This window comes from Pan paniscus, chromosome 12, assembly GCF_029289425.2.
Source record: "Pan paniscus chromosome 12, NHGRI_mPanPan1-v2.0_pri, whole genome shotgun sequence".
NCBI classification, from domain to species: Eukaryota; Metazoa; Chordata; class Mammalia; order Primates; family Hominidae; genus Pan; species Pan paniscus.
This window is the reverse complement of record NC_073261.2, coordinates 51,944,506-51,963,405: the sequence shown is the minus strand read 5'-3', so window position 1 is coordinate 51,963,405 and position 18,900 is coordinate 51,944,506. Positions and strand designations below refer to the sequence as shown.

The window sequence follows — 18,900 nt, the reverse complement described above, 5'->3', positions numbered from 1 at the left end:
GAGGCACCCTGTCCTCAGGAGCCAGGTGAAGGCTGCTGTTAAATAACTTTAATGGTTGATGTGGGAGTCACAAGGGAGGTATGTTTGCTCCAAGGGTTCTTCAGTGCCATCCTCAAAGCTGGTTAGTGCAGGGAGGTAGGGCAGAGTTGGTTCCAGTTTTCTTCCAGGAAGGGTTTAGGGAGGTCCCAGCGAGCCCCAGGAATGAGTCCCTCGGTACCATGGCAACCACAATTTAAGAGGGGCTTCTGCCCACCCCTGCAGCCTACCCCAGGTCCAGCAGAGGAACAGGAGGCCAGACTGGCCAACTTGCTATAGACAGCGCCGTATCCAGAGCCCAACTGCGCATGGGTCATTTTCTCTTCTGGGCAGATCCTATGCCAGCACCTTTCTCTCTCACACTGGTGACTGGAGCCAAGTGCGAGGTTGGCCTTTGCTGCAGAGGCCTCTGGTCCGTGGGGATCGCTGAGGTGGGAGGGGGGCAACCGAGCGAGCCCTAGGGGAGTGGTCTGGGGGGACAGCATCCAGGGAAAAGGTTCGGGGTCTCCCCCAGGGCAGGGGGTGGGTCCAGGCTGGGGCTGGGGCTGGGGCCACTGAGGCAGGCGAGCAGGGGTTAGGCAGGGCAGGCTGGTTTGTAAACATTGCCAGCCAGGGTGGGGGTGTCTCCAGCCTTGCGCCCTCCCGCTGGGTCAGGATGTCTGTCACCGCTGCGATGTCATCCAGCGGCTCAATAGCTGTGGCACCAGGAAGGGGTTGGGGGAGGGTTGGGCTAGTCAGAGCTCAGGCCCCAAGCCTACCCAGCCCTATCACCTGTCACTGTAATAGGAGGAAAGCAAAGCCCGGATCTCAGCGGAGATTGCGTTATCCTGCAGGAGCAGCCCCTCACCTGGGCCCCCTGGGGCTACAGGCTCTGATAAGACTGTGGGACATGGGGCACAAGGTAGATGGGGATGGGAAGGGGAGGAGTGGGGAGCAGAGGTGGGTGAAGAAACCAAGAAAGAGGAGAAAATGAAAGCAGTGCCAGGCAAGTGAGGGGTCAGAAGAAGAGACAGGAATCCACATGCAGAAAGGGAAACAGAAAAGAAGAAATTAGGAAAGAAATTAATGAAATGATCCTGGCTCATTGGGGTTTTGTTTTGAACTTTGGTGGAGGTGGTTCTAAGAAGAGTTGGAGAGGAGAAAAGAACACACAAGATTGGGTGAGACTTGGGTCCCCAGAGATCTGGTGTAGCCCAGAGTGTGCTTTCTCTCTGTTTCCATTATCTGGTTTCTCTTGAAGTCCCCAACCCTACTTCCCATTAGCTTCCTGGAGTTCACATTCCTCTCACTTACCCATCTCATGGTACAAGGACCCCTGCTTTGCCAGTGCTTGGGGTGGTTTCCGGGGAGCAGGAGTTTCAATTTTCATGATTTCATCACAGCACTGCTTCCACTGGCCTGGAAGAAGAGCGCTGATTAAAAGAGAGAGCCAGGCTGCCCTTTCTCCTGCTACATGCCCTTCCACACAATCTTGAAACAGAGGCCTTTAGTAAAAATGACAAACTCCAGTTCTTCCCAAAGGTTCAACCCAGCCCCCTTCTCTCTTACTCATGTCAAAGAAAAGCTGCCACAGAGCCTCCATCCAGCTCTGCAGGGCTTCCCGACTTTCTGTCTGAAGGGTGTGTGTCACCTCATCATCCCCATACTGGTTACTGATGCTTAGGGTGAAGGGCCGTCCTAGAGCCTGGTCCAGCTCCCCTGCCCGGACTCGAGTCTCCTGCAGGAGAAAGAAGAGGTCTACCTTGGTCACAGAAGTTGGCAGTGACAATCAGGCAGCCTTGATCACGCCTGCCTTAGAAGGATGAGCTTGTGGGGCTTTTGCTGAGCCCTCTCATTTGCCTCCTACTGACCAGAGTAGGAAGGAATGGCAAAAAAGGGCTGGGGATGAGACAGCCAGTCCTGAGTCAGGGGAGGAGGAGCAGCTTGAGACAGGGAAAAAGGGATTGAGCAAGGCAGGGAAGACACAAGAGGTAGGCAAGGATGCTCCAGCCAGAGGTCCCTCAGAACTGACAAAAAGTAGGCAGGAAAGCCCATAAAAGGGATAGGGAGCAAAGAAAGGCAATTGGACCTGGAGAGAAATGGGAAGTGGTAAAGTAGATATAAATTGGAATCTGAGGGAGAAGAGGGAGAGAGGATGAAAAGCCCTGAACCTGCAGGCGAGAGAACCCTCTCTGAGATTTGGCAGGGACTGAGGATGGCAAGTGAATGGGACGATCCTCTCACAGTGATGCTGTAGTTGGGGAAAATATGGGCCCCTGAAGCTGGATGTGGCACTGTCAGGAGCAGGAGGCCTGCTTCTATCTCTCTGAGGTATGTGCCCACCCTCCTGGGGCCTGAAGGAGAGGCTCCTGGGCCTGTGCCCTTGGTGGCCTTACTACCAAGGGACCCATCACCTTGTTGACAGCAATAGTAAGCAGCGGCTCTTCCCCAGTGTCTGCATCCTCAGGTTGCCGGTAACAGAAGAGGTTTGTGCCTTTCAGAACTCCATGCACTTGTGCCCAGTTCTGCATCTCCCCAGCTTGCTGCACAAATGACTCAACATTTTCTGGGGAAGTCATGGCCCCCAGTATCCCTCTTCTCAGCCCCCCATGAGAACCTGTTCGTTTTGTCCACCCTGCTGTCCATTCCTCCCCTTGTCTGGCCGTACCCCATTTCTTCCACCCAAATCTTGATTTTTCATTAGCTCTTCTATTCCTGGTTATCCAGCTCTCCTCTGCCTTCTCCCTGCTCCCTTCCACTCCTCAGGGCCCCCTCACCTGCACCCTGAGGGTACCACTTGCAGTGGGCTGAGTCATGCAGAGAGGCTGAGCTGCCAGACGGCAACACACGCTACCATAAAGGGGCAGCCAGGCAGGGTTCTCCTCTGGGGGAGGAGGAAGTGCAGGGTGAGGTAGGGGAATGAGAAGGGGACCATCCCACAGCCCCTCTTCTCACCATCACATGTGTGTGTCCCCCATGCACACACATACTTACCATGACTGGCAAGGGTGAGGTCATGTGTGCGGAATCCATCTTGCACTGCTGCCAGGGTGAGTGTGGTGTGAGCCAAGAGGTGGTAACGAGGACCACTAAGGGAGATAGGAGAGAGCATCAGCCAAGGGAGGGGCATGTTGGCCAGCAGGAACTCTAAGGGCTGAGCAGATCTGCCCCATTGTTCAGACTGCCCCACAGAAAACTCGCTTGCCTCCCCAGAGGGTTAGGAATGAACATTTACTGAGCTCCAGCTAAGTGTCAGGACCTATGCTTTATATGTTTTATCCCACTGTATTCCTGTGACAGCCCTGTGAGGTTGGTGGCATTCTTCAACTAGATGAGGCAGCTTGAGGCTTAGAGAGGTTAAGAAACTTGCCCATAATTTATAGCTGGAAAGTGGGGGAGTTTGAATTTGAACCCATATCTATGTCCAAAATCAGTATTCTGTTCACTACCCAAAGGTTCTCAAACTGCTTCTCAGAGTCTCAGTGGTCCCATGAGGTGTCTCCAGGTGCATTTAGGTACCACCACAGGTCCCAGGGTACTCTGCTCCAACCAAGAAGCTCTGCTCTATCCACATAAAATGTATTTGCTAGCCTGAGTGCTGTGGCTCATGCCTGTAATCCTACCACTTTGGGAGGCCGAGGCGGGAGGATCACTTGAGCCCAGGAGTTCGAGACTAGCCTGGGCAACATAGTGAGACCCTGTCTCTAAAAATAAAATGTATTTGCTGCTGCTAAAAAGGTAAGACCCCAGGGCCTAAGTCTCTCTGCCTTCCCACTGGTCTTCTGGACTGGCTTCAGCCCAGCTCTGGGGCGTGGGCTGGAATGCCTCCCAGCTACGTGGCCACTGCTCATTCATGTCTGTCTGCACATCCTGGCAGCAATGCAAAATGGGTTCTGCACACTCAACACAGTTCAAAGGTCACCTGTGGGCAGAATACAGGCAGCTGAGGGTGGTGTCGGTGTGCAAGGCCTTACCCAACAGCTGGGGTGGGGAGCAAGATGGGACTGCTCCCTGAACCCCCAGCACTGTCCAGCGATGCCCGGACACGCCTCCCTGAGGAGCGGCCCAGGGAGCTGCTGAGTTTGGTGGCAAGCCTCTTGGGGCCGCCAGTCAGGGCCCCCTCTTCTTCCACACAGGCCCCATACAGCTCTAACCGCAGTTCAAAGTCTGGCCCCGCCTCAGCGCTGGTGGGAGGAAGAAAGGAGGGTGGTCACAGGAAAGTCCAGGGAGGCAGAGGGTAGGGGATGTGGGTGAGGCAAGTGCAGGACAGCTCCACAGAGAAGGCCAGGTGCCCCTCCTCTCCACCCTCCCCCCATCCCAGCTTCCTCCCCTGGAACTCGCTCATCCAGAACTGGAGCAGAGTGGAGGAAGGAGGTAGCCACAGTTTGAGGTACTCACAAGAGCACATTGCTCTGAAAGGAGATGTCTGTGAGGGTCCTGTCCACTAGGATCATCTCTGTGTCCTGGATGTGTTCCCCCAGCTGCAGCAGCAGGAACACAGCCCAGCGGTGCAAGTCTGGGGACAAAGAGGGCAAAACTCAAAAAACACGTCCCACGAGAGCCTCCTACTTCAGGGTCATTCCCCTGAATTTGTCCCAGGGTGTGTGGAACTCACCACCTTTGTTCTTGAAATATTCTGTGTCCTTCCACATGAGTGGAATCCGGAGGTCTAAGGGGCAGAGGGGTAGGAATAGATGTTGAGATGGGGCAGGAGGCCGTGTGCTTGGGCAAGGGGTACCAGCAGCTGGGGTAGCTGTGCTTCTTACCAGAGATGCAGACCCGGCCGCGGCAGGGGGAGCGCTCAGCGGGCGGGCCACTGTCAGAAGGCCTGTGGATAAATCACAATGTCCTGGCCTGGCCTCTAGCCACTATTCCCCCTTGCTCTGGTCCCAACGACTCTAGGATCCCCCTGATCCCAGCACCTCAGCCACCAGGTTCCCAGCCAGGCCGACAGGCAGGGCTGAGGGACTATAAGGGAAAGTTGTTCATTGAACCCAGCAGTTTGCCAGGCTTGGGGACACCAGGGACACTCAAGCCACATTAACTCACACATAAGGCACAAGCTCAGGGCTCCTCTCTCCAAGCAACCTCCCTGACCACCTCTCCAGATCCCTGCCAAGGACAGGTGCGGCCTTGAGGGGACAGGTGCCCACAGAAAGACTTCATTTCCAGGGCTCTCCATTAAGCCCCTGGCTTAGAGGGGTCTCCAGTCTTTAATTTTTTTTTTAACAATAGGAAAGCTGCTTATTTCCCACCATCCCATTACTTCTTTGATATAGGAGGGTACTGGGTCAGAAAATAATTTGGCCAACATTTGTTCAAAGGAAAATCACCAATAGGGAGGAGTTACGTTCTATTCACTACAGACCCTTTTCCTTCCCTACCACTCCCCAACTTTGATTTCACCTTTTTCCTCCTGGCCTGATATGCTGTACCCTACTAGTGCCCCAAGTTCTGCAGCTCCCCCACACCCCACTGCAGGGCCGGACACCCCACCTTCCTTCCCTCCCTGCCCATCATCAGGACTCACCACATGTGTCCCTTTCCTGAAGCGACTGCCAGTTCATCTGTACTTATTCATAATGCCACTAAAGTAATTACTGACTTAGTAGAGCCTTAAGCTAAATGATGTGGCACTAATGGCAATGTGTTTAGCTGCCAGGCACTTGGGGTGTACCTCAAATCACCTGTGTGGGCTGTGTGAGGACTTTGGCAGGACAGAGTCTGTCCATGCTGCCTCTCAGGAGAGGCTGTCCCCCCACCAGCTTGCCCTTCCTCTAGCTTCATGGGATAGCCATACAGTGGGTTTTCTGCCTTCTTCTGGTAGCTTCATGGGTGAGCTCCTGGCAACCTCCCCTTTTGTCAGCCTTCATGGCTGGAATGGGCACCATACCTGTGAGGGGCTGGGACTATTTCCCCTAGCAGCCTCAGTGGAGTAAGTAGGCCACTTTCCTAAAAACCAATTCTCCAAATGACCACTTTATCCAAATTGGCATATTCTTAGAATAATTTGCCAAATATTTTCCCCAATATTTTGGTTTTATCATGGCATCACTTAAGTCATTATAGACTTGTCAGATCAACAGTCTAATGTCAGTGTTGCTTACATTTTACATCCAGAAGCTGAGCCCTTTTAGAATGCACAATCTAATTTGTTTGAATGGGTAGGCTTTCCTTAAGTGGTTTCTTATTTCCTTTCCCACTCCCTGCCTCTGAAGGTGAACCCCAGATATAACAAACTATTGTCAGTATGTGATAAATTGGTGATTTTGTGAACCAGCGTTGAGGAAATTAATTTTCCAAAAGCCAGATAGCCAGTCTTACTGGATCACAGACAGGGCTTAGCAAATTAGTGCTTTTGCATTACTTGCTACCCTTCAGATCAGCTACCTTTCACCAGACACACCGACTTTTCTAAGTCCTGCCCTGGCTACTCACAAATGCGCCTCTGGGCAACACACAGTGGTGGTAAAACACCAAGGTCTCTCCCACGTCCCTGATAAGACTTCATGGGGAAGTCATCTTTAAGGTGGTCCACATGCCACACACGCACACGCTGCACCACCACCACCCAGAAGGCCTCCTGCCTCCATCGAGGCCTCGCCTCCCCCTTGCTCACCGCCGGCTTGTCTTCCCCAGCACCTGCGCCTCCTTGCGCCGCTGCAGCTCGCCCATGTAGCTGAGGATGCGGCTGTTGCACACTAGCAGGCTCTTGGTGGCCTCCAGAGCCTGCTCTCGCTGGGAGCAGGCTGCCAGCAGCTTACAGGCCCCTTCCCTCATCCGGATCTCATGGTCTAGCTTCCTCTGCAACTCCGTGTCCTAGCCAGGGTTGGGGGAAGGGTGAGAAGGAAATGTCAGTCAGAGGACAGGCTAAAGCACTCCCCAGTCCCCAAGTGGGCTGTGGCCAGTAAAACTGACAAGAAACTAATGTTTTAGGCAGTTCAAAAGCAGGCATTGGGTCTCAATCTCAGCTGCCCACGAATAACCAGAGAAGCTTTGTAGCCAGGTGCAGTGGTGTGTGAGGGAGGCTGAGGTGGGAGGATCCCTTGAGCCTAGGAGATCAAGGCCAGCCTGGGCAACATAGTGAGACCCCACCTCTAAAAAAATATATAACAGCCGGGCACGGTGGCTCATGCCTGTAATCCCAGCACTTTTGAGGCAGAGGCAGGCGGATCACAAGGCCAGGAGATCGAGACCATCCTGGCTAACGCGGTGAAACCCCGTCTCTACTAAAAATACAAAAAATTAGCAGGGCGTGGTGGCGGGCGCCTGTAGTCCCAGCTACTTGGGAGGCTGAGGCAGGAGAATGGCGTGAACCTGGGAGGCGGAGCTTGCAGTGAGCCGAGACTGCACCACGGCACCCCAGCCTGGACAACAGAGCAAGACTCCGGCTCAAAAAAAAAAAACATATATATATATAAAACAAATAAGAAAAATAGAGATGCCCTCATGCATTTGATGGTTGGAAGTATAAATTCCTTCAGCCTCTTTTGAGTGCAATTTGGAAAAAAATCTATGAAAACTACAAATTCATATATCCTTTAATTCAGCTATCCAATACCTAGCAGTTTATCTTACACATATAATTTCACATATATCTAGGTAAAGCCATACATACAAAAATATTCAGTGCGGCATTTTTTTTTTTTTTGAGACGGAGTCTCGCTCTGTCGCCCAAGCTGGAGTGCAGCGGTATGATCTCAGTTCACTGCAAGCTCTGCCTCCTGGGGTTCATGCCATTCTCCTGCCTCAGCCTCCCAAGTAGCTGGGACTACAGGCGCCCGCCACCACATCCGGCTAATTGTTTTTTTGTATTTTTAGTAGAGACGGGGTTTCACAGTGTTAACCGGGATGGTCTCGATCTCCTGACCTTGTGATCCGCCCGCCTCGGCCTCCCAAAGTGCTGGGATTACAGGCGTGAGCCACCGCGCCCAGCCTCATTGCGGCATTGTTTTAAACACCAAAATTAAAATCCCTTCAGTAGGACATTGGTTAAATAAGTAACAGTACATCTGTACCCTGTAGTATTGCAGACATTAAGGAAAGAGATATGCATATGTATGCAGATATGAAACAATCTCCAAAATAAATGATGTGAGAAAAGAATGGTAGTATTGCACATACTACCATTTGTGCATGATATATATATATATGTATGCATGCATATCTATACATAGATATAGATATGCATGTTTATGAATAAAATATTAGTGATTGTAGGCCTGGGAGCCAGGGATGGAAAACATTTATGATACTTTTTTCTTTTTGAGACCGAGTCTCACTCTGTCACCCAAGCTGGAGTACAGTGGCGCGATCTCAGCTCACTGCAACTTCCACCTTCCAGGTTCAAGTGATTCTTGTGCCTCAGCCTCCTGAGTAGCTGAGATTACAGGCATGTGCCACCACGCCCGAGTAAGTTTTGTATTCTTTTTTTTTTTTTTTTTTTGAGACCGAGTCTTACTCTGTTGCCCAGGCTGGAGTGAAGTGGCATGATCTCGGCTCACTGCAAACTCCGCCTCCCAGGTTCAAGCAATTCTTCTGCCTAGCCTCCGGAGTAGCTGGGATTACAGGTGTGAGCCACCACACCCAGCTAATTTTTGTATTTTTAGTAGAGACGGGGTTGCACCATGTTGGCCAGGCTGGCCTCAAACTCCCGACCTCAGGTGATCCACCCGCCTTGGCCTCCCAAAGTGCTGGGATTGCAGGTGTGAGACACCATGCCTGGCCTAACTTTTGTATTCTTAGTAGAGACAGGGTTTCGCCATGTTGGCCACACTAGTCTCGAACTCCTGGCCTCAAGTGATCCTCCCACCTCGGCCTCCCAAAGTGCGGGATTACAGGCTTCAGCCACTGCACCCAGCCTAATGATACTTTATATATACCCTTTGTACTACTGGAAATTGTATTTCCTTTAAAAAATATTAGATCTTTGGAGTTTAAAAAAAAATGATCAGGCCCTACCTAAGATTTGCAGAATAAGAATCTCTAGGAGTGGGGCATATGTACTTTTGGAAAACTCCCCAAGTGATTCTGAGGTACACCCAGGTTGAGAACCACCAACTCATGGGAATGGACAGAAGGAAAGGCAAATGAGAGTTATCCCTCAGACTCAAGTGATGCCAGGGACATCTAGTTGGCAAGGGATCAGTGGACAAGGAGCATACCACCTACAGTGTTCACTGACGCTGCACAGAACCCTATACACCCCAAATTAAGAGAATCACCACCTACCGGCCCTCTGAGCTTGGGAGATGAGGTCAGAGGCAAGGAATGGGGATGGGAAGGTAGGTGGTCCAGGAATGAGGGACTGTGGATAAGGGCCAGCTGGGACGCCCTGGGAGAGACACCAGGATTCTCAGGAACATTCATTTAGAAAGGAGCCCTGGAGGTCCTGCTTCTTAAAAAGCAATGGGCAATTTGCTCAACCTCCCTAAGCCTCAGTTTCCCCATCTGTAAATCAGGAATGGAAATAGTCCTAGGGCTGTGAGAATTCTGTGAGGCAGGAACTTAAAGCACTTAGCACAGTGCCCAGCATGTGGTATACATTAATGGCAGGGATGCTTATTTTAATAATGCTATACTTTGGTGGTAGCAGCATTTACTCAGTCAACACTGGAGCATCCCTGTACTGTCCAAGGTTGTACATTTAAAATCCAGCTGGGAGGTGAGAGATGATGACTTTAATGGCTGCTCCATAAGTGCCATGTCATGGCACAACCATGCTCACAAGAAACAGCCTCTGTTTGCTTCTGGCTGAGGTGATCAAGGAAAGCTTCAGAGAGGAGTTGGAAGACTAACTCTATCACAGTGTACAGATTGGTTCAGGAGACAAGTCGAGCCATCCATTTGAAACAGGGGAACTAATGTGACCACTCCAAACCTGTCTTTTTCCTCACACCAGCTCTCCTCCATACACTGTGCCCTTGCATCTGTCCCTAGTGGCTCCAGCCTTCAAGTCTCTCAGACCCGAACACCCTAAATTCCCTCTTCTAAAAAGCCTTGTCCTGCCTGCCTACAGACGCTTCCTTGGCTATTTTCTGGGCCACTGTGCTAGGCCGGACTTTTATCACCTTCCCCCATCACCATCCACCCGTTTTCCTTCTGTAATAAGCCAACCCTTTCCCAAAGCCCCTCACCAGGAAGCCCTTTCAGACTACATAGGTCCTCCCAGTCTAGTTTTGTCTGCACCAGGGTTCTGCACTGCCCGACAACCCCCACCCCAGTCTGCACCCAGCTTCAGCCACAAACATCCCAAATGGGTGAGCCTGGCAGGAGGGGGACACGGAGGTGTCCTCAACCCCCATCTTGGCTAGTCTCATCCCAGTCCCAGCACTCACGGATCCTTCCCCAGCCCGCTCCATTGCGAGAGGCGCGCAGAGGCGCGCGAGGTCCAGAGAGCTGCACTGGCCTGGGGAGCCGGCTGGGCCCGAGGGCCGCGGGAAATCGGAGGAGCCAGGGCGCCAGCATAGCTGCACCGCCTCCAGCTGCAGCGCTCAGGACGCCGGTGACATCAGCTCCCAATTGCCGCGAGAGCAACTGAGGGGTACCAGGGCGCTGGAGGTCCCTCCGGGCACCTGGCTGGGCTTGGCTCAAGGCGGTGCCTCCACCGAGACTCCATCGCGGCGGGACCGGACCTCCGGGAGTGCGCCCGCGCCGCCCTGGAAAAGGCTCCTGGCCTTCACGACGTGCTCCAGCTCCGGGAGGCCCCTCCCGCGTAGCGTTTGCCCTCCAAGGTGACCCCTTGCCTGAGAGTATGGAGGGCGAATAGTGTATAAATTGGGAGAGCTGGGGCCCTAGGGAGGTCACTGGGCCCAGCATGGATGAGTGGGACCACGAGTCCAGACACCTCCTCTATTTCCCTACTGATCTCCAGCCCCAAATCCACTCTCCCAAGGCCCAAGGCCGGGAGCGCCCTAGGAAACTGGCTCCCACCCTTTCAGGCAGAGGAACTGGGAATCCTGGCTCAGGATCTGGACCCTTGTGCTTCTAGCGTTTCCCCAACCCAGGGATAGTTCCTTGTTGCCCCCTCCCCACCCAAACACACCCTCTCCCCAAGCGGGCAGCATTTCCCCTGGGAAAGAGCCCAGAGCTGGGTGTCAGCTGGACCCGGGTCAGATCCCAAGGGGCTAGAGGATGAGTCATGGGCCCCACACACATTAGGCCCCCTGTTGATATCCCTTCCACCCCTCCCACTCTCTTAAGTCTCTGACTTCCTGCTCTGCTTCTCACTACCCTCTTTTCCCTTCAGAATCTCCACCAGTACAAATCCTGGCTTAGGGACTTGACAAGCCCACAGAATTTGACCCCTGGAACCTGAGTTTGTAAAATGGGGAGTATTCCACCTCCTTCGTAGCATTGTTTGAGAATTATATGGGAAAGTCTCATCTCTACCTGGGCCTAGCACATATTTTAAAATAAGCCCCCTTTACTTGCAACTTGAGTCACTTCCTCCAGAAAGTCTTCTTGGATTTACTCTTCCATGACTATCTCTTTTGCCATTCCCTGAAACATCAATGGGTCTCTCTTTTGAGGACCTGCTGAACTTGGTTGAGAAAGAACACAGCACCCTCAGCCACTCTCCTAAAGGAGAGTGACCAAAGTGAAACTAAGCCTCTCCTCTGCCCCAGAACTTGAACAGGCCTTCCACAGAGAAAATTTACATTTTTTGGAGGAGGGTAGGAGGCAGAATTTAAACATTTACATACCTAGACCAGCTCTGTCCAATAAAACTTCTGCGGTGATGGAAATGTTCAGTAGCCGTCTAGCACTTGAAATATGGCTACAGCAACTAAGGAATTAATGTTTTATTTTATTTTAATGAACTAAAAGTAATATTTAAATAGCCATATGTAACTGATGTGGACAGTGCAGAGGACTATGAATGGCAAATAGGTTTTATCTCATGCACTGATGGAGGATAATTAGGTAGAGTCCCAACGAGTTCACTGGACACCTTTCTACAAATTAGAAAAAGCTGACCCTCTCCAGGCAAACAAATTAGATAAACATGCTCCCTCCTGATGCCGCTGAAACCAGACCAGGACTCTCACCTCTGGCTGGCACCTGTGTGAAGGACACAACCTGCACAGTTTATGCCAAGACGGTCCTGAGAAAGATTCTGAGGCCAGGTCTGGGCTCGTTGATAAAGAGTGCCAAAATTGACCAGTAACATCTACTATGATCCAGGGAGTGGGGGCAGGGCTTGAAGGGGGGCAGCACATACAATATCCTGCCATTCCTGATCTAGACTCTTTGCAGTCCTGCCTCTGACCTCTCAGCAGCAGCCCCTGCCTGGTCCAGGCAGTCACTTCCACAACTTCCTCCATCTTCCCCATCTCCATAAACGGCCACACCACCCAGTTGCTTAGCCACATACCTGGGAATCATCCTGGAGTTCTCTTTCTTTGCCTTCCCCCTCCCATCCAATCCATCAGCAAATCCTGTCAGACCTACCACCACCATTTGAAATCTACTCCCCTTCTCCACCATGAGCATTTTAATTCACACCACCAGGTTCACTCCCACCTGAAGTGGGAGTGAAACAGCCTCCCACCTGGTGGACATTTGCAAACTCTCTTGCCAACCCTCCACCCCCAACCCTACCCTCAACTTCCCACCAGCCTATTCTCCATAGCAGCCATCATTTAAAAACATGGCATGAGTCATTCCCTTGCTTAAAACCCTTCCATGGCCCAACATCACACTTAAGGTGAAATCCAGGTGCCTTATCATGGCCTTCAAGGCCCTGCATGATCTGGCCCCTGCCCATCAGCTCCACCCCAACTACCATATTCCAGCCACACTGGCTCTCTCTTTCCCACAAATATATTACCCTCATCCTCATATCAGGGCCTTTGCCCTTCCTCCAGTCTTCACATATCTCCAAATCCTCCTGGGCTTAGCTCAAAGATCTCCCAACAGAGGCTTCCCCTGACCTCCACATCTAACACTGCCTCCCTCATCTGATTTTCATTACATCCCCATTTTCATCATAATTTCTTTATGTGATATTATTTATGTGTTTGTATGTATATTTCTGTTCTCTCACTACAATGGAACTTTCTTGTCTTGTTCACTGAGGTATCCTATGGTCGAAAGGAGCTTGGCAGATAGTACATGTTTTTACATGTGTTTAATAATACATAGCGCAAGGTGCAGTGGCTCACGCCTGTAATCTCGGCATTTTGGGAGGTCGAGGTAGGGAGATCACTTGAGCCAGGACCAGCCTGGGCAATATAGTGAGACGTCTCTGTAAAGAATTGAAAAAAACAAATACACGAATAAACAGCACCTTGCTGTCTCAAGGGCCAGCAGAACCCTTACTCATAGCCCAGAGTCCTTCTCTTCTCTAGCAAGGCTACATCCTTTCTGTAAACCTCTCTCACATTGAACTCCTCTCTTCTTCCCATACCTAAAAGGAACCCTTGTCCCCAGAATAGACATTTACACTCACCCACAGAGCTTCCTGAAATAGGTGTAAAGACCCTGCTGCAAACATAAGACTACGATGGGCAGAACTGAGCCTGGGTCCACACACTGCACCCAACACAAGGCATAGGGAACCACCTGTCCCTCTCCCCACTTTAAGCAGGCCTGGCTCTCCCCACCATGCTGTAGCAGGAATGGGCAGGGCAGAGATTGGGGCTGGGATGCAAGTGAAGGAGGTGTGTACTCCAAGGGTCGGGGGATTACCTCCAGGCTGAGTGCCATCTGCCGAATGTAGAGCATATTCAGGTCCTCCAGGATGTGCAATCTGTCCTGCATCTCTGTGCCCCCCGGTGCCCTTTCCCTTGTCAACCCCTCCAGAGGGGGGACAGATAGGTACCACACTGTCCCACAGTTCCTCCTCCCACTGTTCCCTCAGTCTTTAAAGAGGTGGCCAACTCTTGGGCAGAGGGCAGAGGCTGCCCTTATCCCTCTGCACTCCTGTTAAACCCCTCTGGCTGCTGTGACAAATTTTCCTCGCCCACTGCTGCTCCGGGGCCCTGCCGGGAGCCAGGCAGGGAAGAAAAGGAAAGCGAAGTGAGGATGAGTGGGGTCCCAGGAGGAAAGGCCAGCTGCAGAGGGGGCTCTAGGCACAGAGTGTCCAGTCTCGCTTTGGTGGCAGCTGTTCTCCCAGCTGTGGAAGAAAAAGGCCCTTTCATTCCGACTCTGGCCGCTCCCCAGCTCCCGCCCACATCCCTGGCCTGGTGGACAGGGAATCTGTGTGCGGAGAGGGCAGTGAGGGGCAGGCACAACTGGAAGGGGGCAGGGAAACGACGCCTCATGCAGGTTCTAGAGTCATGGGGTTTGCAGGAGGTTGGAGCTTCCCGAGAGGGGTTCCAGCTTAGTTTGAGAACTAAAGTTGGGAAAAAGAGCCACACAGGTGAGGACCTCAGGGGAGAGTGAGCCCAGGGAATGGGACAAAGGGGTGAGTTGGTAAAGCAGCCCAGCCCTAGGGCCACCCCTTCCAACTCAGGGCCCCCATCCAGCCCGCTCCACCCTGGGCTCACAATTACCTCGCTTTTCCAGAGAAGGGAGGAGAGGGAGAGAGGAAGGCAGGGGTGTGCCTGTCTGCTGCTGTCCCCGCTCCCTTCTGCAGGCCCCTTCCCTTCCAGACAGGAAACCAGCCCCAATTCCGAGCCAGCTGCAGCCTAGCGCCCCCGCCTCCACGCCAGGCCCACGGAGTCACACTCCACTCGGCGGCCGCCAGGCCCTGCGGCTCCGCCCCAGCTCCTCCGAGCTGTCCCCGAAGGCCGGGCTAATCCCAGGGGCGGCCCCAGCTCACAGGCCCCTCCCCCTGGTCCCGGGCCTCGCCCCTTACTCCCCCACGCTGGCCCCACGCGGGTTCCTCGGGCCCAGTCGCCTGGGGGCAAGGGGACGCGACAAAGGCCCCCTCTCCCCAGGTCCACTAGCTTCTGAGTCAGAGAAGGCCCGGGACGCTGGGACAAGGGTGTGAAAGAGCCTCTTTGTTCTGGGCAGGCTGGAGGGAAAGGGCAGAAGCCAGGCCTGGAATCCCAGCCGGGAGGTAGAGGGGGCGGAAGGAAGGCCCACCTCACTTAACCCTTTCCAGACCCGGAAGGGAAGGCTTGGAACTGGGCTCTCCTTGGGCGAGTGTGAGTCTGACCTTGGGGACAGAAGAGTCTTCGGGGTAGCTATTCGCCCTCTCAGTCCCCGCTCAACCACACACCTTCAGCCCCGCCCTAGCCTTTAGGGCGTTACAGGTGGGGATCCAACAGGTTAACGCGTGGACGGCGGACGGGGGAAACGCTCAGCCTAGGGGCTGGACTCCTCTTAGGCCCCAGAAAAGGAGGCGGAAATTTTGCGTGTGGGAAGTAACCCCAAGGAGTTAAAAGCCCTGCAGGGGCATAGAGGAGCCTTTGAATTGGGCTTCGGGGAAGCGAGCGGCCCCGGCCTAAAGTCGGGGTTGATGACAGAGGCTGGCCCAGATGGCTGCGACAGGTTGTGGGATGGGGCTGGCGGCTGGGGAACAAGCGGGAGCCCAGGCCAAGAGTCCGAGCGCTTGGGGCCCGCCTAGCTGCCCACCGCCCTTGGCCCGGGGATGCCCAAGACATTTTGGGGTTCAGGCACATTTTAGGAGTCGAGCTGGGGCCCTACAAATTGAGACCAACCCGGGCTTTTTCCAGGCTCAGGCAGATAATCCTAACCAGGCCGCGGAATGGGCAGCATGGATCCGATGAAAATGCAGACTGTCCATACCTTACTTTTTAAGTCAACAACTCCGTCGGGTTTGTACCCAGACCGTGCGTCTCCGCCCCTCGGCGTGCACGCGGGCGAGGGAAGGAGGCCGAGGTGGCTGGGGCTGCCCCCGGGAGCCGCGGAAGGGGAAGGCAGGGACGCGAGTCTCTCACCTCGGGTAGGTCGCTGAAGAGGCTGAGTCGGAAGCGGCCGCGTTTGAACTCCATCTCCAGGGCGGAGCCCCTGGCCACGGTGACCCGGCTCCGGTGGTTTCGGGAGAACATGCTGGCGGCCCTGCGACTGCCTGCTCAGTGCGCTCCCCGCGCCGCCCGGCTTAGCCTCCTCTCCTCGGCTTCTGTCTCTCGACGCTCGCCCGCCAGTCCGGCCGGGAATCTCCCGCTGCGGGGCTCCAAACCCCGCCCCCGGAGACGACACCTGGGCCGGGCAGGGCGCGGCAACCTCCTCTTCCACCCCCGCCAAAGGCCCAGCCCGTCCGGCCAGTCCCTGGGCGCCAAGCCGACCTGGCCCGACGGCCCCGGAGCCCCCAGGGGCGCACTGCACCTCGCGAGCACTGTGGGAGCGCGTTCTCCCTGCCCGCGCGGGTCGCGAGCGCTTACCTGGACTTGGGACGGACCGAGAAGCCCTGCCCCGCCAGCCGCCCCAACCTGGCAAGCCTGGCTTCCCGGGCGCTGAAAACCCCGTGGCTCAGGGATCGCCGCGTAGCACGCTCCGGCTCTACTCGGGCCCTGGGACCTTGCCCAGTTTCAATCCCGGCAGCCTCCGAAGAGACCATTTCAACATCCCACAGTCCCAAATGTTCCTTCTTCGTCCCCCTCCCCACCTAGGCTCCTCTGCGAGGCTATCCGCCTAAGCCTAGTGGCCACAACTGATGGGGCGGTGCTTAAACACGTCGTGAAACCCCAGCTCTGTCACTAACTAACCGTGCAATCATTAACTTGGTCCAGTCACTGGCCTTTCTGAGCTTCAGTTTTCTCATTTGTTCAGTGGGAATACTGTAATTATCTCCACTCCTCAAGTTGCTATGAGGATTACCTATAAGAATGAGGGTAAAATGCCCAGCATAGTGCCTGGCACAAGGCAAGTGCCCCATATTTGCAGTCATAAAGAGCAGCCGCGCGCGGTGGCTCACGCCTGTAATCGCAGCACTTTGGGAGGCTTAGGAGGGTGGATCACCTGAGGTCGGAAGTTCCAGACCAGCCTGACCAACATGGAGAAACCCCATCTCTACTAAAAATACAAAATTTAGCCGGCCATGGTGGCGCATGCCTGTAATCCCAACTACTTGAGAGGCTGAGGCAGGAGAATCGCTTAAACCCGGGAAGCAGAGGTTGTGGTGAGCTGAGACTCCACCATTGCACTCCAGCCTTGGAAACAAGAGCGAAACTACGTCTAAAAAAAAGATGGCTGGGTGCAGTGGCTCAAGCCTGTAATCCTAGCACTTTGGGAGGCCAAGGGGGACTGATCGCTCTTGAGCTCAGGAGTTGGAGACCAGCCTGGGCAACATGAAACCCTGTCTCAACAAAACACACACACACACGCACACACACACACAAATTAGCCTGGCATGGTGGTGCACACCTGTAGTCCCAGCTACTCGGGAGGCTAAGGTGGGAGGATTGCTTGAGCCCAAAAGTTCAAGTCCAGCCTGGGCAACATAGTGGGACCCCATCTCTTAAAAAGCATTACAAATATGTATAATTTTTTATTTTTATTTATTTATTTATTTATTTTAATTTTTTTTTTTTTAAGACAGAGTCTCACTCTGTCACCCAGGCTGGAGTGCAATGGCATGATCTCGACTCACTGCAACCTCTGCCTCCTGGGTTCAATCGATTCTCCTGCCTCAGCCTCCGGAGTAGCTGGGATTACAGGCGTCTGCCACCATATCTGGCTAATTTTTGTATTTTTAGTAGAGATGGGGTTACACCATGTTGGTAAGGCTGGTCTCGAACACTTGACCTCAGGCGATACACCCGCCTTGGTCTCCCAAAGTGCTGGGATTTCAGGCGTGGCCCACGCCTGGCCAATATTATCTATCTATAGATAGATATAGATATAGATAGATATAGATATAGATATAGATAGATATAGATATAATCAGCTGCTTTGCTGGATGACTGGACTTACCCGGCTGGACTTACCACTCCCTGCTTCCATAAAAACAGGGTTCCCGCTAGGCGCGGTGGCTCACGCCTGCAATCCCAGCACTTTGGGAGGCCAAGGGGGGCGGATCACGAGGTCAGGAGATCGAAACCATCCTGGCTAACACGGTGAAAACCCATCTCTACTAAATATACAAAAAAATTAGCCAGGCGTGGTGGCGGGCGCCTGTAGTCCAAGCTACTCGGGAGGCTGAGGCAGGAGAATGCCCTGAACCTGGGAGGCGGAGCTTGCAGTGAGCCGAGATCGTGCCACTGCACTCCAGCCTGGGCGACAGAGCGAGACTCCCTCTCAAAAAAACAAACAAACAAACAAACAAACAAAAAACAGGGTTCCCTTCTTGCCCCCTCTGGGGAAAGCCCAGTGGAAGAGAAGGAAATGGCAAAGGATTAGCTTGCTGATCACACATAAACAGATCTCCTGAAGGCTTCAGAACAGAGAGAACTTGAGAAAGGGTGAGACTCCTACATGGCAGGCTGGCTGGACCCAGAGACATACCAGTCTTGAGCTCTTAGAGAGTCCAGATTAGAAATGTTTTGCTATGGCAAATCATTTCAACATTCTTTTGGAAAAGCTGACTGAAAATTACTAAAGCAAAAGGGGAAATGCATCGGCTCCTGGAACTGAGCCAATACAAACAAATGAGCCAGGGGTCAAGCTTTAGATGTGGCTTAACCCACTCATTGAGTGTCAGGAATATCCAGTCTCTTCCCATCACTTGGCTCTACTTTCCTCCATGTTGGCTTCACTCTCCACAGTGTAACGAAATTGCTGCCCAAAATTCTGGGTCTATATCTTTTCAGGCTTAAATTCAGCTGAAAAGAGAGCATCTGTTTCCTGAGGCTCCTACACGTCTGGGATTCGCTGTGAGACATTTGTGATCATTCATCCATCCCAAACCAATCATTGGAGTCAGACGGTGGCCAGATCTGAACCAATTGCTGTGGCTAAGGAGGTTCTAGGTGCCAGCTGGCCAGGCTTGGGGTCACTTGCCCACTCCTGGAGACTAATCAGAACCCAGTGAAC

General features: G+C 53.3%; 1 protein-coding gene across 7 annotated transcripts; it reads right to left on the bottom strand.

Annotated features, from left to right (window-relative positions):
• Positions 1 to 33: 33 nt before the first annotated feature.
• Positions 34 to 16,583, bottom strand: RTKN (rhotekin). 7 transcript variants are annotated; one of them, XM_034953417.3, is made up of 14 exons: positions 14,514 to 14,750; positions 13,708 to 14,134; positions 11,721 to 11,803; positions 6,635 to 6,834; positions 4,782 to 4,843; positions 4,631 to 4,684; positions 4,414 to 4,531; positions 3,990 to 4,199; positions 3,010 to 3,104; positions 2,793 to 2,899; positions 2,430 to 2,558; positions 1,585 to 1,753; positions 1,330 to 1,434; positions 34 to 731 (listed from the first exon to the last, which is right to left on the bottom strand). In XM_034953417.3, the coding sequence occupies exons 4-14, from the start codon at positions 6,793 to 6,795 to the stop codon at positions 394 to 396; spliced, it is 1,548 nt and encodes a 515-aa protein (XP_034809308.1). In that variant the 5' UTR covers positions 6,796 to 6,834; positions 11,721 to 11,803; positions 13,708 to 14,134; positions 14,514 to 14,750; the 3' UTR covers positions 34 to 393. The 7 variants fall into 7 exon arrangements, with proteins under 7 accessions (XP_034809308.1, XP_008960952.2, XP_003810384.2 ...); XM_008962704.5 differs by lacking the exons at positions 11,721 to 11,803; positions 14,514 to 14,750 and adding an exon at positions 15,867 to 16,183; XM_003810336.7 differs by lacking the exon at positions 11,721 to 11,803.
• Positions 16,584 to 18,900: the final 2,317 nt, after the last annotated feature.

Coding starts and splice junctions, on each gene's coding strand:
- RTKN (XM_003810335.6), bottom strand. CDS start 15,977: ATGTTCTCCCGAAACCACCGGAGCCGGGTCACCGTGGCCAGGGGCTCC. Junction 4,200..4,413: donor TTTCAGAGCAATGTGCTCTT/GTGAGTACCTCA, acceptor TCCTCCCACCAG/CGCTGAGGCGGGGCCAGACT. Junction 1,754..2,429: donor TTACTATTGCTGTCAACAAG/GTGATGGGTCCC, acceptor TTTCTCCTGCAG/GAGACTCGAGTCCGGGCAGG.